The sequence below is a fragment of the Amblyomma mixtum genome, chromosome 1 (assembly GCF_055824585.1).
Source record: "Amblyomma mixtum isolate Tamu chromosome 1, ASM5582458v1, whole genome shotgun sequence".
NCBI lineage: Eukaryota > Metazoa > Arthropoda > Arachnida > Ixodida > Ixodidae > Amblyomma > Amblyomma mixtum.
The window spans coordinates 155,985,248-156,005,644 of NC_143012.1; the positions used below are offsets into that span (position 1 = coordinate 155,985,248).

General features: G+C 50.1%; 1 protein-coding gene across 9 annotated transcripts in view; it reads left to right on the top strand.

Moving 5' to 3' along the window:
* Positions 1-20,397, top strand: part of pps (protein partner of snf) — a 150,772-nt gene that overhangs the window by 72,190 nt on the left and 58,185 nt on the right. For 8 of the 9 annotated variants that reach the window (XM_089558612.1, XM_089558620.1, XM_089558628.1 and 5 more), the window contains 6 exons: positions 1,336-1,412; positions 4,145-4,410; positions 7,115-7,452; positions 12,240-12,649; positions 16,108-16,546; positions 18,749-19,147. In XM_089558612.1, coding sequence (XP_089414738.1) covers positions 1,336-1,412; positions 4,145-4,410; positions 7,115-7,452; positions 12,240-12,649; positions 16,108-16,546; positions 18,749-19,147 — 1,929 coding nt within the window. The remainder of the gene's footprint in view (positions 1-1,335; positions 1,413-4,144; positions 4,411-7,114; positions 7,453-12,239; positions 12,650-16,107; positions 16,547-18,748; positions 19,148-20,397) is intronic. The other variant, XM_089558641.1, reaches the window with a different exon arrangement.

The window sequence follows — 20,397 nt, forward strand, 5'->3', positions numbered from 1 at the left end:
GAGGCCCCCCCCCCCCCCTCTTCTTTCTTTGCTGTCCACCCTCTCCACTCCTCCGCGGACAAAAAGCAGTGAATAGAGAGGACACGCTCATGCTGTTCTCATGTGCCTGCAGTTTTCCAGTGAACTTCTTGTTTAGTTGAAGCATGTCAGATAAACTAGCCCAAACAGTTGGACTTCATTCAGAATCAGAGCCTTATTTATCATCGTGTCAGAAATAATACAACTTATCAATATACCCTCGGTATATTGACCAGTGTTTGACCGGTATTGACTGGTATACTGACCAAGGCCGATGTTTGGCCGTGGTGGAGGTGAGACGTGGTCGCACACAGTCGGAGGCTGAGTGTTAAAAAAATCAGTGCAGAGTGGCTTGTCATGTGCACACAGCAAGGCATAGCGTCTTCCCTCTCACTTTCTATGCTGCCAGTCCAACGATGGACCATTCTTGTGACGAAACCGTTTACACTTGTGCCCAGATAGCTTTTTGTCCACCTGCTGCAGTGCCTCAGTGATTTAGGGCACTGGGCTACTGAGCCTGAGGACCCATGTTCACTCTCAGCCACGGCAGCCAAGTTTCAATTGAGGCCAAGTGTGAAATGTGGCCATGTGCTGTGTAATGTCAGCACGCATTAAAGAACTCCAGGTGGTCTAAATTAATCCAGAGCCGTCCACTGCAGCGTCCCTCGTAGCACAAGTGTTGCTTTGAGACGTTAAACCTCGCAGTTTGCAATTTGCTTCCTGTCCACCATGTTTTGGACGGCTAGCTTCATGCTCCATCATGAGCTGGCCTTGCCCTTTGGAGTGCCTTTGTTGCATCCCCACTGCTTCTTGAGCTTTGGTTATGCAGATGATTTTTTGCACTTAACCTCGCACATCTCTTTCACTTGACATAGTCTTGTTTGTTGACGGCCTTGCTTCGCAGTCATGAGGACAGTGTAATGGGTTGATGCATTGTCTTGCTTTGTTTTTTTGCTCAGCTAACGCAGCCAATGTGCTTTGTAATTACCATTTGGGAAATTGGCGAGGATCATGATTTTTGAGCACTTTTTTTTGCCTGCTTGACAAGTGGTAGTGTGGCCGGCAAATAATAGTTTCCTCGCTGCAGGCAGTGGGCATGTCCCGGGCATGTCCTGCACTAGTTGGCTCTAGCTTGTATGGTGCAAATGCACCATTGCCTCATTGCGAAAAGCTGCCCTGACTCTATGTGTGATAGTGTGTGCGATCGGGCAGCTGTTGAAAATGGAAGTTGCAGGATGCTGACCCCACTCACTTGCGTTAGTTTCTGTGGCCTGCCGTGTTCTCCTTGTGATGCTTTCAATGTCGTCTGTGGTGCAGGCAATGTTGCTGGGACAGAAGATGGCAACCATTCTCTGGCAGCCATCGACGATAGCTTCCATGACCTGGAGAACTTGGTGAGCCAAAACTTGGTTGCCTCGAAGGGGCCATTGACACAATCACCGTATACAAGCAATGTGGACAAAGTCGTGGTAAAATGATGTACTCTTATATTGGAAGGCCTGATTGTGTAGGTCAAACCTCTGGTGGAATTCTTTAGTTTTAATGCACTCCAGTGCTAAGCCAGTCTTTTTTTCAAGTGCTGGAATTAAAACAAATGGCATATCAGTATTTAAATGTAAGTTTTGTTTCATGCCTCATGTGACCTACACACCCCTTACATGTCACAGCCATTGTTCAGTTAATGTAACCGAAACTGCATCAAGAAGAAATTGTATTACAAGTTGTTTAGCAGTTGCAGGGTATTACCACGTGGTGATCCATGTATACTAATGTCTAATGTGTAATCTGAAACTAGAAAACAGTCCGCGATTTTTCCTTACTTCCAGGTTTTCTTTGCATGCAGTTTTTGCGAGAATACTAGAGAGGAGAAATGTAGGTGAGATCAGCTTGAATATGTTCAGCTTGAGGTGATCAGATGAGATCAGTTCGAAAATAGCGAGACTGCGGCAGCAGTCACCACCACCACGGCTGCGGCTTGTGCAATGCCACTACGGCTGGGTAAAGTGGGGGAGGCCGTGTCTTTTTTGTTATGTCCCATTATTTTTCTTTGCTTCTGAGCATGAACTGTTGTAGTGCCACGTGGTGCGACTTTCCAAAGGCGAAAGCAGTGGAGATGCGCCGACAGTGCTGGAGCACGGCACGTTGTCAACTGCGGTTGCTCATTGCAATCGTAGACGTTCCTCTCATGTCAGTTCGGGCTTTATAGTCATGAAACTTTTGTGCCAAATTTCTTTACTCACCACAAGCTAACAGGCAGTCGGTGTAGCGAGTTCGTTATATCAAGGTGAGCTGCCTCAACACTTTCGATATATGGATGTCTCAAATACACGCGCTTCTGTGGGGGCGGCGTTGGGGGATTGAGAAACTTCATAACATCAAGAAATTCACTATATGGAGGTTCGTTGCATCTAGGTTTAACTTTGTACTCTGATAGTAACATCAGAAGTGGAGCCACATAACAAGCGTCTCGCCATAGGGCAGTTGCCTTGTGTGGTCGTCACAATGAAGGTATTGCGAATCATCTAGGTTGTGTAGCTGATAATCATGCCGCATGTTTTGTTTTTTTCCGTGGGCCTGCTGTTTTTTGAACTTAAGCTGCAGAAGACACTGGAGACATTCAGAGAAGCGATGCTAATAGTAAAGGAGGATGGCAGCTATTATTGCCATCCAGGCCTAGCCAGGCCTCGAACAGGTGTCACAGCTGATGTTGGAATCCGAGCCATTCAAGATGTTCGGTATTCATTTTCCAAGTGTCATCTGTCCCTTATCCTCCATCGAAAGTTGCTTTACTGGTGCCTGACCAGTTGGGTATGTCATCTTTTTGGATACCTCTTTTTTTTAATGCCGAAGCACTGTTAGCCTCCTACCCCACAAAATCCTTCTGTTTGCGTGAAGCCTCTGAGAGAATCGCGAAAGGAAACGAAAGGCACGTAACTGGCTTCCTGGGTCAGTGGACACCTCAATCGCGCTTTGAGCTGCACGGTGGTAGTGGCAGAGAGAAGTGCACTGCATGTGTTGGCATTGACAACGTTTGGCAGCAACTCGGCACTGGAGCAATAGGCTGCTGGCGTTTATTGGCATTGGCGTTGACAGTGTTGTAGACTGCATTGATTTTGAGGAGAGGAAAAGCGCATAACTGGCTTCGTAGGTCAGTGGACACCTTAATTACTCTTTGAGCTGTGTGCTTGTAGTGACAGAGATTATCAACGAGAGTTTACGCAGAAAAAAAATAATGAAAAATAAAGTGCCCTGCCTGCAGAGAGAAGTGGGCTGCATGCGTTGGCATTGACAACGTTGTGTTAGAAATGAGGTACTGGAGCAATCGGCCATCGGCGTTCATTGGCGTTGGCATTGACAACGTTGTAGACAGTGTTGATTTTGAGGAGACGAAAGGCACATAACTGGCTCCCTGGGTCAGTGGACACCTCAGTCGCGCTTTCAGGTATGTGGCAGTGGTGTCCACTTTTAAGAAACTGTGCTTTCGCACACTATTCCATGCTTAGTAATGCGAAATGGCCAGCCTATTTTTTTTACCTCTTTTTTCTGGGGTTTGCCACCTTTGGATTTTTGTGCAGTTCTGCTGACTGATGGCAAATTCTGCTGGCCTTTTTCCCACTTTGTCCACATCCTCTGCTTTGATTATCATGGTGCGCAGTCTGTGTGGCGTTCATCATGAGGCATCTTGGCAAACCTGGCACCATGTTTAGGTTTTACAAATGATTTGCGATCATCTTGGACAGGTTAAGAAACTAGAAGAGAGCAGGTTGGGTCACAGAAGAAACAAGTGGTAATGATGTCCAAGCTGAAGTGAAGAAGAAGAAATGGGCATGGGCAGGGCCTACGTAATCTGAAGTCAAGGTAAATCTGAAGTCAAGGGTAAACAGCAGGCACAGTCAGGTGGGCGGATGAGGTTAGGTAGTTTCCAGGGATTAGGTGGCCGCAGCTGGCACAGGTCTTGGGTTTAGTGGAGGGTCAGTAGGAGAGGTCTTTGTCCTGCAGTGGACATTGCCAGGATGATGGTGAGGAGTACAAATTCAGCATGTAAAATATGTGCACCTTCCCAAAGCGTCCTCACTCTGTGCCAGCGTCCTCACTCTGTTCTCCCCCCCCCCCCCCCCGTCTGCAGGTGCTGGGCCAGGGCCCCGCATCGGGCTCCCTCTTTGCGGAGACGTCGGAGGCTGAGGTGGAGGCCCTGCTCAAGGCCACCCTGGGCGCTGACGACCTGCTCAGCCCCATCGACCTGGTGCTACTCGACCACTGCTACTGCACGCCCCTCGCACAGCTGGTGGCCACCTCCTCTTCCTCCGCGATCGTCACAGCCCCCTCTGGAGGCCAGACCCTGGCACAGGGCACCACCTCCTTGGAGGAGGCGGGCCTCGACCGAACCTCCTCGTGAGTGGCTGCGCCCACTTGCTCGGGCTGTTGGGCACTACACTGGGGGGCACAAGCTCCACCTCTGGAAGGAACGGCGCTAGCGTCAATCTTGCACGTCAAGGGGATTCAGAAGAGCAAGTTGCTGGGCTAGTTGGTGCCGTTGCATCTTGGTGGAGCATCCTTCCTTGTTTCTTGTGTCCCGTCCTTTGCGCTGCTCCACCAAGATGTCACGGGGAGTCGCACGACTCCACTTGCTGTGGGAGGAAAGGGTGCTGGAAAGAATTTCTGTGTTCTAAAAGATTTGGCTCGTGTTGTTCTGTTTATTTGTTTATTTTGTTAGCGAGTTCCTGCATTACACGTTTTGATCATAAGTTGTCGTAATAGCAGCAGCACATTATTTATAGGTTTCTTCAATTTGGCTGCACTCGCTGCACTAGTTCCATGAAGTTCCGCAGCGATGTCACCAGCCTGCAGCGCCAGTTCAGGCAGTTCACCTTGCAACGGGCTGCTTCCAAACGAATGGTGGTCGAGTGGGCGGGCGAACAGGCGGGCAAGCGAGTGGACGTGTGATGTGGAATTTCGACTCTTACAAAGAAATCTGTCGAAACTTATTTTTTGGGGGAAGGGTAATGAACCCTTTTCTGAAAGCAAAGTGGGTTCATTACATGAGTATATATGGTGAATGCCCTGTGACGCATTGCAAACTACGGGAGCGACACACAGGATCCCCCCTTCTGGTGTGATGGGGGCGCTGCTCAGAGATGTAGCCGCGATATGTCCTTGTGCCCAATAACAAGGGGAATGAAGCAGCAAATGCCCCCCAGAGGAAGTCCTGCAACCATTGGCATCAGCCTATTGTCATGAATGATGTAACAGCCAGCAACCTCGCACCTGTCATGGCTGCTGGCTGCTGCAAGGTGGTGAGCCATCATGTCATGACAATAGGCCGATGCCATTGGCTGGACGGCAGACTTTCGAGGGGCATTTGCTGCTTCGTTCTTGAGTTGTACCCTGCTACGTAAAGGATGCCTGCACGATCATTTTTATCAGCATCAGTTGACTAGTTGTGTCTGATAGCCCAGCATATGTGAAGCACTTGCATCTTGCTGCAAGTAAGTGTGCAATGCCAAATTAGCAAATTCCTACAGAGGGATGTGACATTGCTGTGAAACTGGCAGGAAGGGTGAGAGACTGAACTTGGTGTATCATGTAGACAGGCTCTCAAGCAGCACGGGTTATTGGCCCAATATTGGAAATGTATTGGAAAAGGCCGGTTTCACCGGAGTGAAATGATCCATTCCTATATTGAGCCAAGCAGGATATGCAAATGGCCCATATTGGAAATCTATTGGCAAAGGCCGGTTTCACCGGAGTGAAATGATCCATTCCTATATTGAGCCAAGCAGGATATGTAAATGGCCCATATTGGAAATGTATTGGCAAAGGCCGGTTTCACCGGAGTGAAATGATCCATTCCTATATTGAGCCAAGCAGGATATGTAAATGGCCCATATTGGAAATGTATTGGAAAAGGCCGGTTTCACCGGAGTGAAATGATCCATTCCTATATTGAGCCAAGCAGGATATGTAAATGGCCCATATTGGAAATGTATTGGCAAAGGCCGGTTTCACCGGAGTGAAATGATCCATTCCTATATTGAGCCAAGCAGGATATGTAAATGGCGGCCCATATTGGAAATGTATTGGAAAAGGCCGGTTTCACCGGAGTGAAATGATCCATTCCTATATTGAGCCAAGCAGGATATGTAAATGGCCCATATTGGAAATGTATTGGCAAAGGCCGGTTTCACCGGAGTGAAATGATCCATTCCTATATTGAGCCAAGCAGGATATGTAAATGGCCCAATATTGTAAATGTATTGGCAAATGCCGGTTTCACCGGAGTGAAATGATCCATTTCTACATTGAGCCAAGCAGGATATGTAAATGGCCCAATATTGGAAACGTATTGGCAAAGGCCGGTTTCACCGGAGTGAAATGATCCATTCCTATATTGAGCCAAGCAGGATATCTAAATGGCCCAATATTGGAAATGTATTGGCAAAGGCCGGTTTCACCGGAGTGAAATAATTCATTCCTATATTGGGCCAAGAAGGATATGTAAATGGCCCAATATTGGAAATGTATCGGCAAAGGCCGGTTTCACCGGAGTGAAACAATCTGTTTCCAATATTGGGCTGATTACTTGTGTGCTGCTTGGGCTGTTGTTGACTGGAGCCATTTTTCAGTGGCCACGTGCTGAGGCACAGTCCTTCCATTTTGTTGATCTGGTGCATGCTTACGTTATCGTGCCAGGCAGTAGAATTCCCGATCCTGTGAAATGTACCAAGTGCATACGTATGTGCTATTCATTTGGTGCAGTTGGTGCGCAATCCTTGTCATCATTGCTCCCACACTGCAGTAGCTGTTTTGCCCACTGGCAGGCTAGTTGGTTGAGTCGTATCAGTCTGTGCTGTGTCCCATCTCAGGTTCTTCCTTGTATGTGTAATTGTTTTGTTGTGTAATTGTTTCGTTTATGGAACCCTTATAGTTTTGTGTCTGTCCTTGTTCTTCCGCTGCAGTCTTTGAATACAGCTGTCATTACAATATCTCTTTGTACCTTCAGAGCCTTCCAGCTTTTTGTGATTTTTAGTGCCTGCACTGAGGGGAAGCGTCCCTCTCAGTGAAAAGATCGTTGTCAAAGCGGTCGCTTGTTTTGCAGGCCTCTTGATGAGCAGGACGGTGATGACGCCGGCTTGGCGTCGCCGGGTTCGCCGCAGCTGCCTTTGCGGCGGTCGCAGCGCCAGATTGAGCGCATTGACCGCGAGCGCCTGGAGCGCATCAAGGCGGAAAATGCGGAGCAGAAGCGGCGTGAGCAGGAGGAGATGGTGGGCCGGTGTACGCCAGTGCTGGGGGCGGAGTCTCCACAGGCCCCGCCCCCAGTTCCCTCTAGTCTCAGCTCAGCACTGATGTCGCCAGTGTCAGCGGCAGCACCATCTCCACAGATGGCATCTCCTCAGCCACAGCCACAGCTACAGCAGCAGCAGCAGCCGTCTCCAAGTGAGCAGAATAGTATGCTTCTGTGTTGAAGTGCAGAGTTTTCTGTTTAGCAGCCACTAAAGTTGTTTGCTGTGGATATGATAGTTGTGGCATGGCAGCAGAGGGCGGATCAGATTAACTGAAGAAGACAAAGTCTTGCTGCGAAAATAACCAGGCTGAAATCGTTAAAGGTGCACTGAAGAGAAATCTGAACTTGTCTTTTTGCCACGGGAACTCGATCTACATGTTCCGAGCCTTCTTAGAAACCGCGATTTACTGCCCTGTGTGGCCGATTTCCCCAAATAAATCGAATTAACGTCCGGCTCCCGCCCTTTTTTTTTAATTCTGCCTCGGACGGTGGGCGGAGTCGACCAACGCGTGGAGTGCCTTTTACCCAGTCCTGTGGCGGCTTGCCGCTCTGCCATCGGCGGAGTAATACGTAGTAGTCCGTAGTAGCAAATAGTCCGCGCGTATTTTTATTTCTTCGGGCTTATTTTGCGGCTATATTATCTGCGAATGAAACTAATTATTCATGGAAACCTAAAAAACAAAATAAAGCGAAAGCAAAGCCTCCACGGGACTGGTTGAAAGGCGCTCCACGCGTTGGTCGACTTCGCCCATCGTACGAGGCAGAATTAAAAAAAAAAGGCGGGAGCCGGACGTTAATTCGTTTTAATTGGGGAAATCTGCCACACAGGGCAATAAGTTACTGTTTCTAAGAATGCTAGGAAAGTGTGGATCGAGTTCCCGCGGCAAAAAGACATGTTCAGAATCCTCTTCAGTGCACCTTTAACGGGAAAGTGGCTGGTGATGATGATGACCTTTTGTGGCACAAGGGCACCTGTGACCCAAGAGAGTCTCAAGACAACGTGTTTTTTATCTACTCAAGGTAGGGTCCAAGACCCCCAGCCGCTTCACCCTAAATAAGCCCAGCACCAGGCCAGGGCAAAGCTTGTCCCCATTGTATCACCGGTGGGTACCAGGCGGCTCTGGGGATCAAACCCCACACCTCCCGTCATGCGAGGTGGATGCTCATACCATTAGGCCACCGCTAAGATGTGAGGATGTGGCTGACTGCTTCTTTCATTTCTGTCGTGGCCATTTGTGTTTTATTTTTAGTGGAGGTCAAAATTTTGTTTTGAGCTAAATGTTAGAGTAATGCAGCGCTTAGCTTTCAAATGGCCAGTGCAGCAAGTGCTTTGTATTGTAGAATCTTGATGTGACCTTGGTCGATATGAATTTCAGAATGATACAAATTTCTCGAATTTTCTGGCCAGGGTGCATTGTGTAAAATGTGCAGAATTCATGGTGTTCCAAACACTTTCCTGCCCAACTATGGATCGTGCAAACAAGTGAGCCTCAACTGCACCATGGACAGGCATGGGCAGTTTCGAAGGTACAGTGCAGTCCACTTATAACGATACCACATATAACGATATATCGGTTATAACGATGGGTCGACATGAGAGTGTCATTTTATGCATTAGGTCTATGGGGAAAAAAACCATTTATAATGATAGGTTATTCACCGCATATCGGATATAACGATCAAAATATTGCCGTCCAAATGGCTTTTTCCGTGCAAAATAATCGTAACATTTGCGTTGCTTAGTTCCCTGAAACGAACGATGTCGAGACGAGGCGATGTTTACCTCCGTAAGTTCGTATCTGCCGCCATTTCCACGCTGCGCGTCCCACGCCGCCTGCGCACCGGAGAGTACTTGAGTAGGCGCAGCGCGCCACAAGATGGCGCTAGCTGCTTCATGCGCGTCGGTCACAGTCGCTCCGAAAGAGAGAGAAAGAAAAAAAAGCGACAAGCAAAGCAGCGGCGCGGTGGCGCCCGAGCCGCACCCACTCTCTCTCTCTCGCGATAGCACGCTGACGCCGCCGAAGCAGTGTGCAACCATCGGTACAACCCAGTTCAAAGATGGCGCCGACAAAACGTAAAGCTGTGTCGCTTGACGCGAAGATGGATATTTTGCAAGACTCGACGCGGCTTCAAGGTGAGCGCCCTCGTGAAGAAGTATGAGCTCGCCCAGTCGACGATATCAACCATCTTGAAAAACGGGAGCACCGCGATTGTGAAGGCAGGAGCTATCAGCGGCCATGCCGATCAGCGGAAAAGGGTTAGAGACCCTTTGTACGCCGATGTTGAAGAGGCGCTTGACCAGTGGTTCATCACAACCCGCGCGCATAATGTGCCTATTAGTGGGCCAATACTTGCCACCAAAGCGAAAAACTTCACTTTTCTTCTAAGACGGCCAAATTTTGAGCCTGGGGGAGGCTGGATTCAGCGCTTTAAAGAGCGGCACGGAATCGTTTACAAAAACGTGGTAGGGGAAGCGGCGTCTTTGGATACAGAGGCAAAGCAGCAGTGGCTGCAGACAAAGCTGCCCAGCGTGCTGGAGCGCTACGTGGAGAAGGACATATATAATTGCGACGAAACTGCTCTGTTTTTTCAAATGTTGCCGTCGAAGACTAACGCTCTTAAAGGAGATCGATGCCCCGGCGGGAAGCACTCGAAACTTAAGGTGACCGTGTTGCTGTGCTTTAGCATGGACGGGAGCCATCGTCTCAAGCCTTTCATGATCGGGCGATCGAAGAAGCCAACGTGCTTTAGGAATCAGCACATCCCGGTCCGCTATCGCAGCAACAAGAAGGCGTGGATGACCCGCGACCTGTTTGAAGAATGGCTGCTCGAGTTCGACAGTTTAATTGAAGGCCAAGGCAGAAAAGTAGTGTTGCTACTTGACAACTGTAGCGCACACAGTGTTAACCCGAAGCTAACATCTGTCGAATTGATGTTTCTGCCTGCGAACACTACTGCCTGCGAATACTGCCTGCGAATACTACAGGACTTTAAAGTCCTGTATCGGCGGCGCATGCTGGAGTAGCTAATTTTAGCCATTGACCGCGCAGCTCCTGGCACGTCGGGCCATGCAGACGGGCCCCCTGACCTGAAGATCAGCCTTTTGAAAGCCGTGCGGTTCGTTTACGGTGCATGGTATGAAGTTAAGCAGTCAACCATATGCAGCTGCTTCAAAAAGGCGGCCTTTGTGCGTCAGGACGAACTTCCCCAACCCTCTGAGACCAGCACGGTGGAAGCCCCTGACAAAACCGAGCTCTGGGAGCTCGTTCCTACTGGTGACACAGGTGGTGCGTCGATGGAGGACTTTTTGACTGCAGACAGTGCTGCCTCATTCTGTGATGAGGTCACCGACGAGGCGCCGAAGATGTGCTGTCTCAACAGACGGCAAAGTTGTGCGACGGTGGCGACGGCAGCAGCGACAGTGACAACGAGATTGACAGCGGCACCTTGATCCCGACCACGACGTCCATGCAAAGTGCACTGTCGTCGATCGACTCCTTAATTGATTTTATGCACGCTAAAGGATTGCCGCCAGTGTTCGTGCAGCAGCTGGAATCCATGCACACCGCGGTTGTGAAGCTGCCGCAAAAGTAACTGCAGATTTCGGACTATTTCGGCGCGCCTAACCCTTGACACGGTTACTGGCGCTAGAAATAAAGTTTGTTTTTCACAGCCTACTTTCTACATCATCTATTCTTTAGAGTAAGTAGCGAATTCAAGTTCGGAGCTGCAAAGGTATGTTCCGCGTTTTTTATTTTTTATAACCAGTCCAGATATAGCGACCATCGGTTATAACGATCATATTTTTCGTCTTTTTCGATATTGTTATAAGTGGACTGCACTGTATACCGTATATAAACCCTTGTAAGGGCTGCAGCCATGTACGGGCCTGCACCTTGTTTTCCCGAAGGAAATATTAAAAAAAAAATTATGTTAGAACCACACTTAAACTTTCCTCGACCCACGCGGGAATAGCCTTCGAAATGCATGCGCCGTGGCCTTTGCGATTAGCTCCAACTGCGAGCAACGGTGCCCTTGATCGCGGAGGCCACGCGCATAGGAGCTTCCAGGTGCCGCCAAGGCTGCTGCTCATCGTCATCATCATTTTCCTTCACCACTCTCATCATTTATACATCAAGTGCACTGCATAAAATACAATGTGAACAGTAATACGAAACACGTGTGTGCACGAGCCGAAGTCCTGGGCCTCTGAGGTGAAGTCTTGCTATTGGAACTGAAATTAGTCCGTATCGGTGTCAGACTTAAACTGCTGGTCTAAAAAAAAAGAAAAAGAAAGATTGTATTAGAACCGACTAAAGTCTCTGTGTAGCCATTCGTCTTTGAGGAGCATGCGGTGCAATGGATGCTATGATTGCCGACCGGCAGACTACATCTGGTCAAAATTTCATTTTTTCACGTCGCCTTCTCACATTAGAAAAGGAAAAACGGAACTCAAACTCATCTGGTGCTATAAGAGCAAACCAGATGGCGCAGCTTGTCCAGGAGTACAGGCTCGAATTGTTGGCGGCAGGTTCACAACTCCGGTCATATATGACCGATGGCCTGTCATGGCACGGTAGCAAAAGGGTTAGTTCTCATTAATTGGAAATCACAATACAAGCTTCATTGGGTGTGGTCTTGGGGCAATTGAAAATTTAAATCGTCAGAAATTTGCTATGCAGCAGCTAATTACACACTAGTATAACTAATCGCCGTCTCATCTAATGCATTGCAGGCCTGTTAGATACATTGCTCACAAGCTGAATTGGCATCCTCTACTGATAACAATTGCCGATATCAAATGCAGTCGAAGGAAGGAGATGGTGTAGTAGCGCAAGGACATTCGATGATCTTTGTCCGCCGGGTGACCTTGCCAGGATGAGGGCATGCAAAGGCGTAAGTTTCGTTTCTGAAGCTGGATGTCTGGTCTGTTTTTCAGCTCCCGTACGGACGTTGCCTGCCACACCCAAGGAGAAAGCGCACACTGCGGCGTCGCCTTTGCAGTCGTCTCCAGCACGGCGAGGCAAGGTGCGCAACAGTGAGTCGACCTCTTCGACGGAGGGGCCTCCAGAGGACGGGGGGCCCCTGGCCAGCCCCACTCGCGCACGCAAGAAGCGGCCACGCGAGGAGGGCGACCACCCTGAGGGGCCCAAGAAGGGGCCCGCCCCACGTAAGGCGGGGCCGGAGGGCCCCAAGGGTCGCCGGGACGGGGCCATCCACAAGAAGGGGGGAGCACTGTCCCGGACGGAGGAGGACGCTGTCTTGGCAGCCAGGGAGGAACACCATCACCAGCCGGCCAGGCGCAAGAGTGACGACACGGATGCCAAGAAGAGGAAACACACGCCAGAGGTGAGCCCCTGCACACGTGGCATAGCTTTCCAGGGTGTGAGCAGTCGCCATGACATTTCCAGTTTGGGCATTGAGTGTCTAGCGCCCTATAGTTTTGTCAGAAGTTCCTTGTAGCACTACCAAAGTTGCGATGTGTGCAGGGGCAACATTGTAGTGCCGGTATACAATGGGCACATGGGATAGCATGCACTAAAAAAAAATGATAGCGTACTTCATAGTGTACATGAGCCAAATGGTGTTTCAAATCAAGACTTACCGTTGCTTGCGTTGCACAGTTTTCTGAGTTTAGCGTGCATGTCACTTGCAAGCCACTGATATGTTTCCAAATTGGTGGTGCCCTTCAGTGGCGTTTCGCGGGGCGGTTCGCCACTTGGGACGAATTGATGCTCGCATTCAGTACAGAATTTGCTTCCATCGACATCAAATGCCGCCTGAAGGAGGAGGTCAACAACAGGATGCAGTACCTGGCGGAAAATTTGAAAGAATATATTTACACCATACCAGCTTATTACGAACGGATCGCAAATCCGACAAATGCGCCCACAGCTGCAAGAACTGGCGGAGGGCATGCAGTTCGCTAACTTTGCGGAGCTGTCAAAGGCGGCCGACAGCCTAATGGATCGGGTTCAGCGTCGACTACAGTACAGGCCACCTTCTTCCCCGGGCAACCGGGGAAGGAGGTGGCACCCACATGGATAAATCATGTGGGTGCCATGGCCTTCTTGGACGATGTCCTGGTGTATTCCGAGACACTGGAGAGCCATGCCACACATGTCCATGAAGTGCTGTGACGCATCAGCTCCTCAGGTTATTCCATTAACTCTAACAAGGTTCAAGTGTGCCGTCAGTCACTTAAGTTCCTGGGCCACGTAATCTCCCGAGGACAGTGCCGACCAGATGAAGAAAAAGTATTAGCTGTGCTGGACTACCCTCGTCCAAACACAATCAAGCAGCTACAAGCATCCCTGGGGTTAGGCTACTACCGGAGCTTCATCCCTCAGTTTTCAATTGTCGCCCGGCCCCTCACAGATCTCTTGAGGAAAAGCCAGCATTGTGCATGGAACACTGAACAGGAGGAAGCATTTGCTACTCTGAAGGGATCGTTGGCCCATGATGTTGTGACAAGCCTTCTGGACTGGAATCAACCCTTCATTGATGAAACAGGTGCCAGCGGAACAGGTATTTCAGCCGAGCTTCTAAAGGCAGGCCCCGACAGCCAGCTGCGACCGATGTCGTTCATAGGTTGAGTGCTAACAGAGGCAGAGGAGCATTACACCGTCCAAGAGTGGGAGTGTCTTGAAAGCGGTTTGGGCAGGAGACATGCTTCAGACCCTCTCTGGAGTTCACCCAGTTTGAGGTACACTGCGACCACTCCTCACTGGCATGGGTGTTCAGCACTAACCAGACTTCGCCAAGAATCAAATGCTGGGTGCTCCGGCTACAAGGTTTCAAGCGCAAGATCGAGCACAAAAAGGGGGCTTGCTGACATTCCTGCCGATGCTCTCAGCAGGGCACCTCTTCCACGGCCAAACATTCCAGGAGCCTACCTGAAACGCTCTTCCCGATTGCTGCTCCAGAAAGCGAGCCCCAGATCAGCTTTGAGACAACAGCAGGGCTCTCTGCACCAAAAGACATTTTCGTTCTTAGTGACGTCCAACAGCTGGTTGATGACCAGCAAGAAGACCCCCTGCTGTCAAAGCTTAAGGATGTTGTGTAGGGCAGAGGGCTCTCAGACAAGGACCCAGACCAATGTCTCGTCCAAGACCCGGCAGATGTGACAGAACTGGACGCCAATGGATTGCTCGTTCAGCACAGGGGCAACAAGAAGGTGCCTTGGCTTCCGGCTTACCTGTTGCAGATTGCCCTCAAGATGACACATGATCATCCGATAGGTGTCCATGCTGGCTTCTTCAAAGCACTAAGCCGAATGTAAAGCCACTTTGTCTGGCTGGGAATGCGAGCTGATGCGTCCAAGCACATGCAATGTTGCGAGGTATGCCAACGTGCAAAGGCCCGTTGTTAGAAGCCTGAAGGCCTCATGAGCAACCAGTGAGCCACTGCCCCCTTCACCACGACGCCACAGGTATCTGCTTGTTGTCATTGACAAATTCACAAAGTTCATTGAGCTATTTCCTCTGCGTGCGGCGACGAGCAAAAATATTCTATTCTTGACTGCATGGTTCACGTTTTTTGCCGGCAAGGAACTCCTCTTGCAATATCCAGTGACAATGGGAAACCTTTCCTGAGCATAGTGTGGCGCGGCCTCCTGAAGCATTGGAGCATAAGTGATAGACACACTGTGCCCTACAGACCAGCCGGACAAATGGTTGAGTGCCGCAATGGCACATTGAAGGAGTTCCCCGGTCCTATTGCTCCAACCACAGAGACTGGGACCCCAGCATATTCCCAAAATTTCTTTAGCCCTACGCACAGCTGAAAGTGTAGTCACGGGCTGCACCCTTGCCTTCCTCTATCATGACCGCGAACTTTGAACCCTGTGGGAGCCAAGAGACTGCAAACAGGACGCCGAACCGCCTGCAACAGAGTACCATGCCTTTGTAGCTGAGATAAGTCTGTGCCTTCACAAAGCTTTTTTCTTTACTAAGACACATCAAGCAGTCGCCAGACAAAACCAGAAGTTCTGCTACAACCAGCACCGCAAGCAAGTCACAATTCAGCAGGATGACCTGGTTCTCCCTGATCGCCACACTATTAGCGACGCTGCCAAGGGCATATCAGCCAAGCTTCCACCGCGCCGCGCAGGTCCTTATCGAATGTCTAGGTGCACAGGGGACAACAACTTTATCCTGAAGGACCCCACAACTGGGCACTGCCATATCATTGCCCATGCTGACCAGCTCTCAATACCACTTGGAGGGACAGGGCTCACCGACTAGTTCACGCATTATGGGGGGGGGAGATCTGTTAGGACAGCGTGGCAGCAGAGAGTCTAGTTCCAGGTGATGTCACGAGAGGGCGCTAGTAGGTTGCCAAGTCATCATCGTCAGGATCAGCGGCTGCGGCGGGAGGAAGGGAGATGAGTGGAACAAAGGTTGTTGGCGTGGGAGCTCGTGTGTTGTTGTGTGAGTGTGTCAACGCTGAAACGTGACACACGCTTATTGTATGCAGATACTAGTGTTGATTTATACTCTTCTCTAACCATATCTGTTTGTGCTGCAAGCAGTCGACGAGATGCGGAGGAATGCGTTTAACACGCTTTCCTGATTGGCTGCAGAGGTATTTATCTTCCTTATCGCTACAAGGAACTTGTGAGATGGAGTGTAGTCATTGCTTTAGATCTTGCTCTCACGTCTTTGCATGTCAGTCAGGCCAGTGGACAGCCGATCCATTACCAACGGACAGCTGCTGTAATCCCAGCTGTGTTTCATGCACTTGCTCACTCGCCCTTGTTGTGGGCACAGCATTGAAGTGTGTGAACCCCTCTTCTGCCCGTGCAGCCTGTGTCGCCGTTTGGCAAGGTGGTCAAGGTGGTGCGGACAGTGCCTGAACCGAAGAAGAGGCCCCGGCGCGAGAGCTTCACCGACGAGCCAGCACTGTTCAGCCAGCCGGACGTGTTGCACAAGGAACACGAGCCGCAGAATGCACCTTTGACACCCACAGCTGTGGCGGGCCACACGCCTGCGTCAACGGCCTCATCACTGACGTCCATGTCGGCGATGGTGACGACAGCGAAGCCTGCCCTGCAGCACAGTGACGAGTCTGTGTACGACTCGGTGGAAGCTCATGTGGCGCGCCTCGCTGGCGGGGTGGAGCACAGCCTCGCGCCAGCCCCCATGCCATCCCCCGCTGCACCTGCGCCCACTGTTCCGGTGACCACCACATCCATGGCGCAGGCGACGGGGGTCACTGTGCACAGGCTGACCGCTAGCAAGCATGGTGAGCACTGCCAGCCCCCTGTTTTATACAGCTGGGGTTCATTGTCCTTCCTGCTTGTTAACTGAAGGGGAACTGTGCTGGTCTGCTTGGAAATGTGGCATTGAAGGTGAACATCATAGGTTCAGCAGGTGGACTCTTTATGACGATATTGTTTCCTCAATATCATTTTAACATTTTGCACGCTGCAGTGGACTCAAACTTTGTGTAGAATACTCACATGGTGCTACTGTACTATATCGTAAACCTTATCGCTGATTTCTTTAAAACTTGGTGCTGTTAACATAGTTCATCATTTTTGCCCTGTGGTCATTTGTGTTGCGTTATTTTACTCCATTTCATGCTCCCCCGAAGCGATTGCAGTCATGGAGGAATCCTTTGAAAAGAGCAGTGTTGTTGAACAAAACTAAAAAATTGACTGCTTGAGCAATGCTGCATAAGTTGCGAACTTCAGTGAGAGCCAGCATAAACATTGTGTGTTCTTTTAATTCTCTGCCCCTTCCCTCCTTCATGCTACTCTCCAAGTTGCCGTTCACTGTAAGGCTGCTACCACGCCTTTCACTTTAACCCTTTCAGTGGCAATTTTTTTTAATGTGCCGCACAGACACTGCATATATTTATTAGAAAAATCGAAGAGGGAACGAAATTGCTTATTATTGGCTCGATTCATTCAAGATAATGAGTTCAACGCTGAATTTAGAATAAAGCACAATGTGGTACTGCGCACCTTGCAGTTTACACCTTGAAGTTTACAATTTGCTCTGGACACATGGCAGTTGACACCTTGCAATCAAACCCAGCAGCCACGGTGGCTCAGTGGTTATGGTGCTCTGCTGCTGTCCCGAAAGACATGGGTTCGATCCCGGTCGCAGCGGTCGAATTTCGATGGAGGCGAAATTTCAGAGGCCCATGTACTGTGCGATGTCAGTGCACGTTCAAGAACCGCAGGTGGTCGAAATTTCCGCAGCCCTTCGCTACGGCGTCCCTCATAGCCTGGGTCGCTTTGGGATGTTAAACCTCCATAAATCATAAATCAAGCCTTGTAATCAAACCTGAAAACACCTTTCGCAGATGTTTTATTGAATCAGTATTTCTTTCGGGTGTGGTACTGCCTGAAGCGGGGGTTGATGCAAAGTCCCTTGTCACACTGCACACATATAGCGGGCATCCTTTCTTTCTTTTACCCGTGGTGCCGTGTGTGCACAGACGTGGCAACTTCGCTGGGTGCGGCTGTCTTTGTACATTGTGCACTGAACCATCTGAGGAAAGTGCCGAGCTGTCAGTCTGGTAGGGTTGTCCCCCGCTTGGCCTTCCACCCTTCCTTCTTTCAGTGTGGTGTTCCTCTATTGGCTGGTAAACGACACTCGTTCCGAACTCTGCAAATGATGTGCAGCCGCCATTTTTGCGATGTAGGACAAAGGCATTGAGGCGGGACATGTCCATCAAATGGAAGAAAAACTTCTTACACCATTTGGGAGTCTTCCTTATGCTCCCGGTGAAGCTGAGCTGCACGTCCGTCCATTCAACCAACCCCATTGTCTTGTTATTATACTCCAGTACACAAGCAGGCTTTTCCTTCATGTTGCCCGTGAGTCTGTCCACCTTCCCAGTTTCTTCGATCCGGGCGTCATGAGTTGATCTTAGAATAAGTATTTCACGCCTGTTGCACAGCTTGAGTGCTAGGAGCGACGTACTGAGGAAAGATTCTAGATGACCTTTTTTCTTCTTTTCCGGGAAGTTTGGAAGTTCTTTCGGTTACTACAGGAGATTCCGCAAGCATTTGTCAGCTTCCTGTAGTAGTGGGTTCGCTTTTGCATCTGAACTTAAACCAACCGTGTGCGTTTGGTTAAAAGCACTGTTTCAGAAGCTGATCGGCATGTCGCTGGTGTATTGTGTGTTCCCATGTTGCTTATGATGGGTGTGATGTGGTAACAGTGGAGGTCCACTGCTTTGGACTATGAAGGATGGCCTTACAATATTGGAACAGTTCTGCTTTGATGCTTCTGTGTTCAATGAAGCATTGATGAAGCATTGATGAGCGTGTGTCCCATTCGTGCATGTCAAAGGTGGCAGCGCAAAGCACCTGCCGGTGATCACAGACAGACTTTTATGTTGGTTTCAGGGAGCATCGCTGTGAAAGGGACACTTGTTCGGGGCCTCGTTTCACTGTCCACATGCCCTGACCCAAAGTGTTCCACATTTCAGGGCACGCAGAAGCCAGTCCATTACCAAAGAAACTGGTCCCGGCCAAGCTGCCTCCAAAGCTGGGCCAGCCAGACCACAAGAAGCCGGCACTGGCCGTAGCCGTCAAGTCAGCACCGCCCCCACCCAGCCCCGCGAAGGTGAAGCATGCTGGCCACCATGCCACCCTTCCACCAAAGACACCCAAGCTGTCCAAGGGGAGCCCCAAGACTCCGCAGGGCAAGTCGCCGGGGTCGGCCAAGAAGGCGGAGTTGCACGCCCAGCCAAAGAAGGTGCCGAAGCAGGAGCCACCCACAACGGCGGTGGTGGCGCCGGTTGCCACCCCGCCAGCCGTGGTGGTGGCCGAACGGCCCAAGAGGCAAAGCAAGGAGAAATTCAAGCGGGCCATGATGCGCAAGAGAGGTGGGTCAAGCAGGCTGTTATTCCCTTTGGTGGCCAGGTTGAAAGTCTTGCTAGTCCTGCTAAAAGTGTCTTTGATCTGGTGCAGTGTAGGAAGTGAGATGATCGCATGAATTGAAAGGGGCCTAGACAGTGAATGCAAGCATGTAGCGTGAACTTACGAGTAGAAGAAAATCACTTTGGATAAGGCACTAATGCAGTCGAGACATGCACATAGAAAAAGTGATGAGATAATTGTGAGAAAATGGGGAAAAGAGCCCCTTTTGGTGCTTATCCTTTTTGCCTGACATTTGGGGTAGAAGTATATGCATTACTTAGGCTAGTTGGCAGTGGCCGAAGTCCGGTCAGTGAAAATTCTGCCGACCTTTCAAAGATTTCACTGTTCAGGCACACTTATAATAAACATGACTTTCACATGGCAAGTTGTTTGTTGTGATATGATGATTCAGTGTCTGGAATGTGCGTAGCATCATCCGCTGTGAGAGCAACAGGTGCGTCTGACCCATATGAGGTAACTTCATCTATGACGTATTGGCACTGTTGATCTGCCGCGAGGGGTCTAAATAAGGGGTACATACGTTTTCCCCATTTAGTCGCGGCTGACCAGCGAAACCTACTGTATTTACATGATTGTAAGTCAACTGAAATTTAAGTCAACCCCCCCCCCCCCATACCGCATGTCAGGGAAAAAAAAAAAAACAAACTTAGAGGTCGGTTAAGCTTCGCCTTGAAAGGCCAGACCGCAAGACAGCATTTCTTCAGCATTGCATCAATGTCTTGGCTACCGAAATCTTGGGAGATTAGTCAAGCTCCTTCAAAGCACCGGACTTTTGCCTCCGGTGCTCCTAGTGGCTGAGAAGCTGATGCGACTCCAAAGAAACGCTGCCTTGTGGTTCGGTCTGTGGGTTTCCGAGTGGACACGGGCCACCAACCATCGCGGGTTTGGGCTTCGCGCGAGCCAAGGGCCCGGTCAGCCGTCACCACACGTACCCTGGGGCACCGCTGCGGCGCACTCAACTTCCGTAGGGAGGAGAGTGATTCGCCGCAAGGAAATAGGCCTCCAAGTTCACACAGGAGACATTTATTCACGTCGTCCTCCAGCAGGTGCACACACATTCAACCGTCACCCCGTCCCAGGGGCGCACGAGGAGCAAGGCTCCGCTGCGCGCACGAAGCGACTAGAGCAATGCGCACCGCTAGCACGCCGCTGCAGGAGAATGTCCCTGCGGCATTGCTGTGATCTCTCTCTCGCG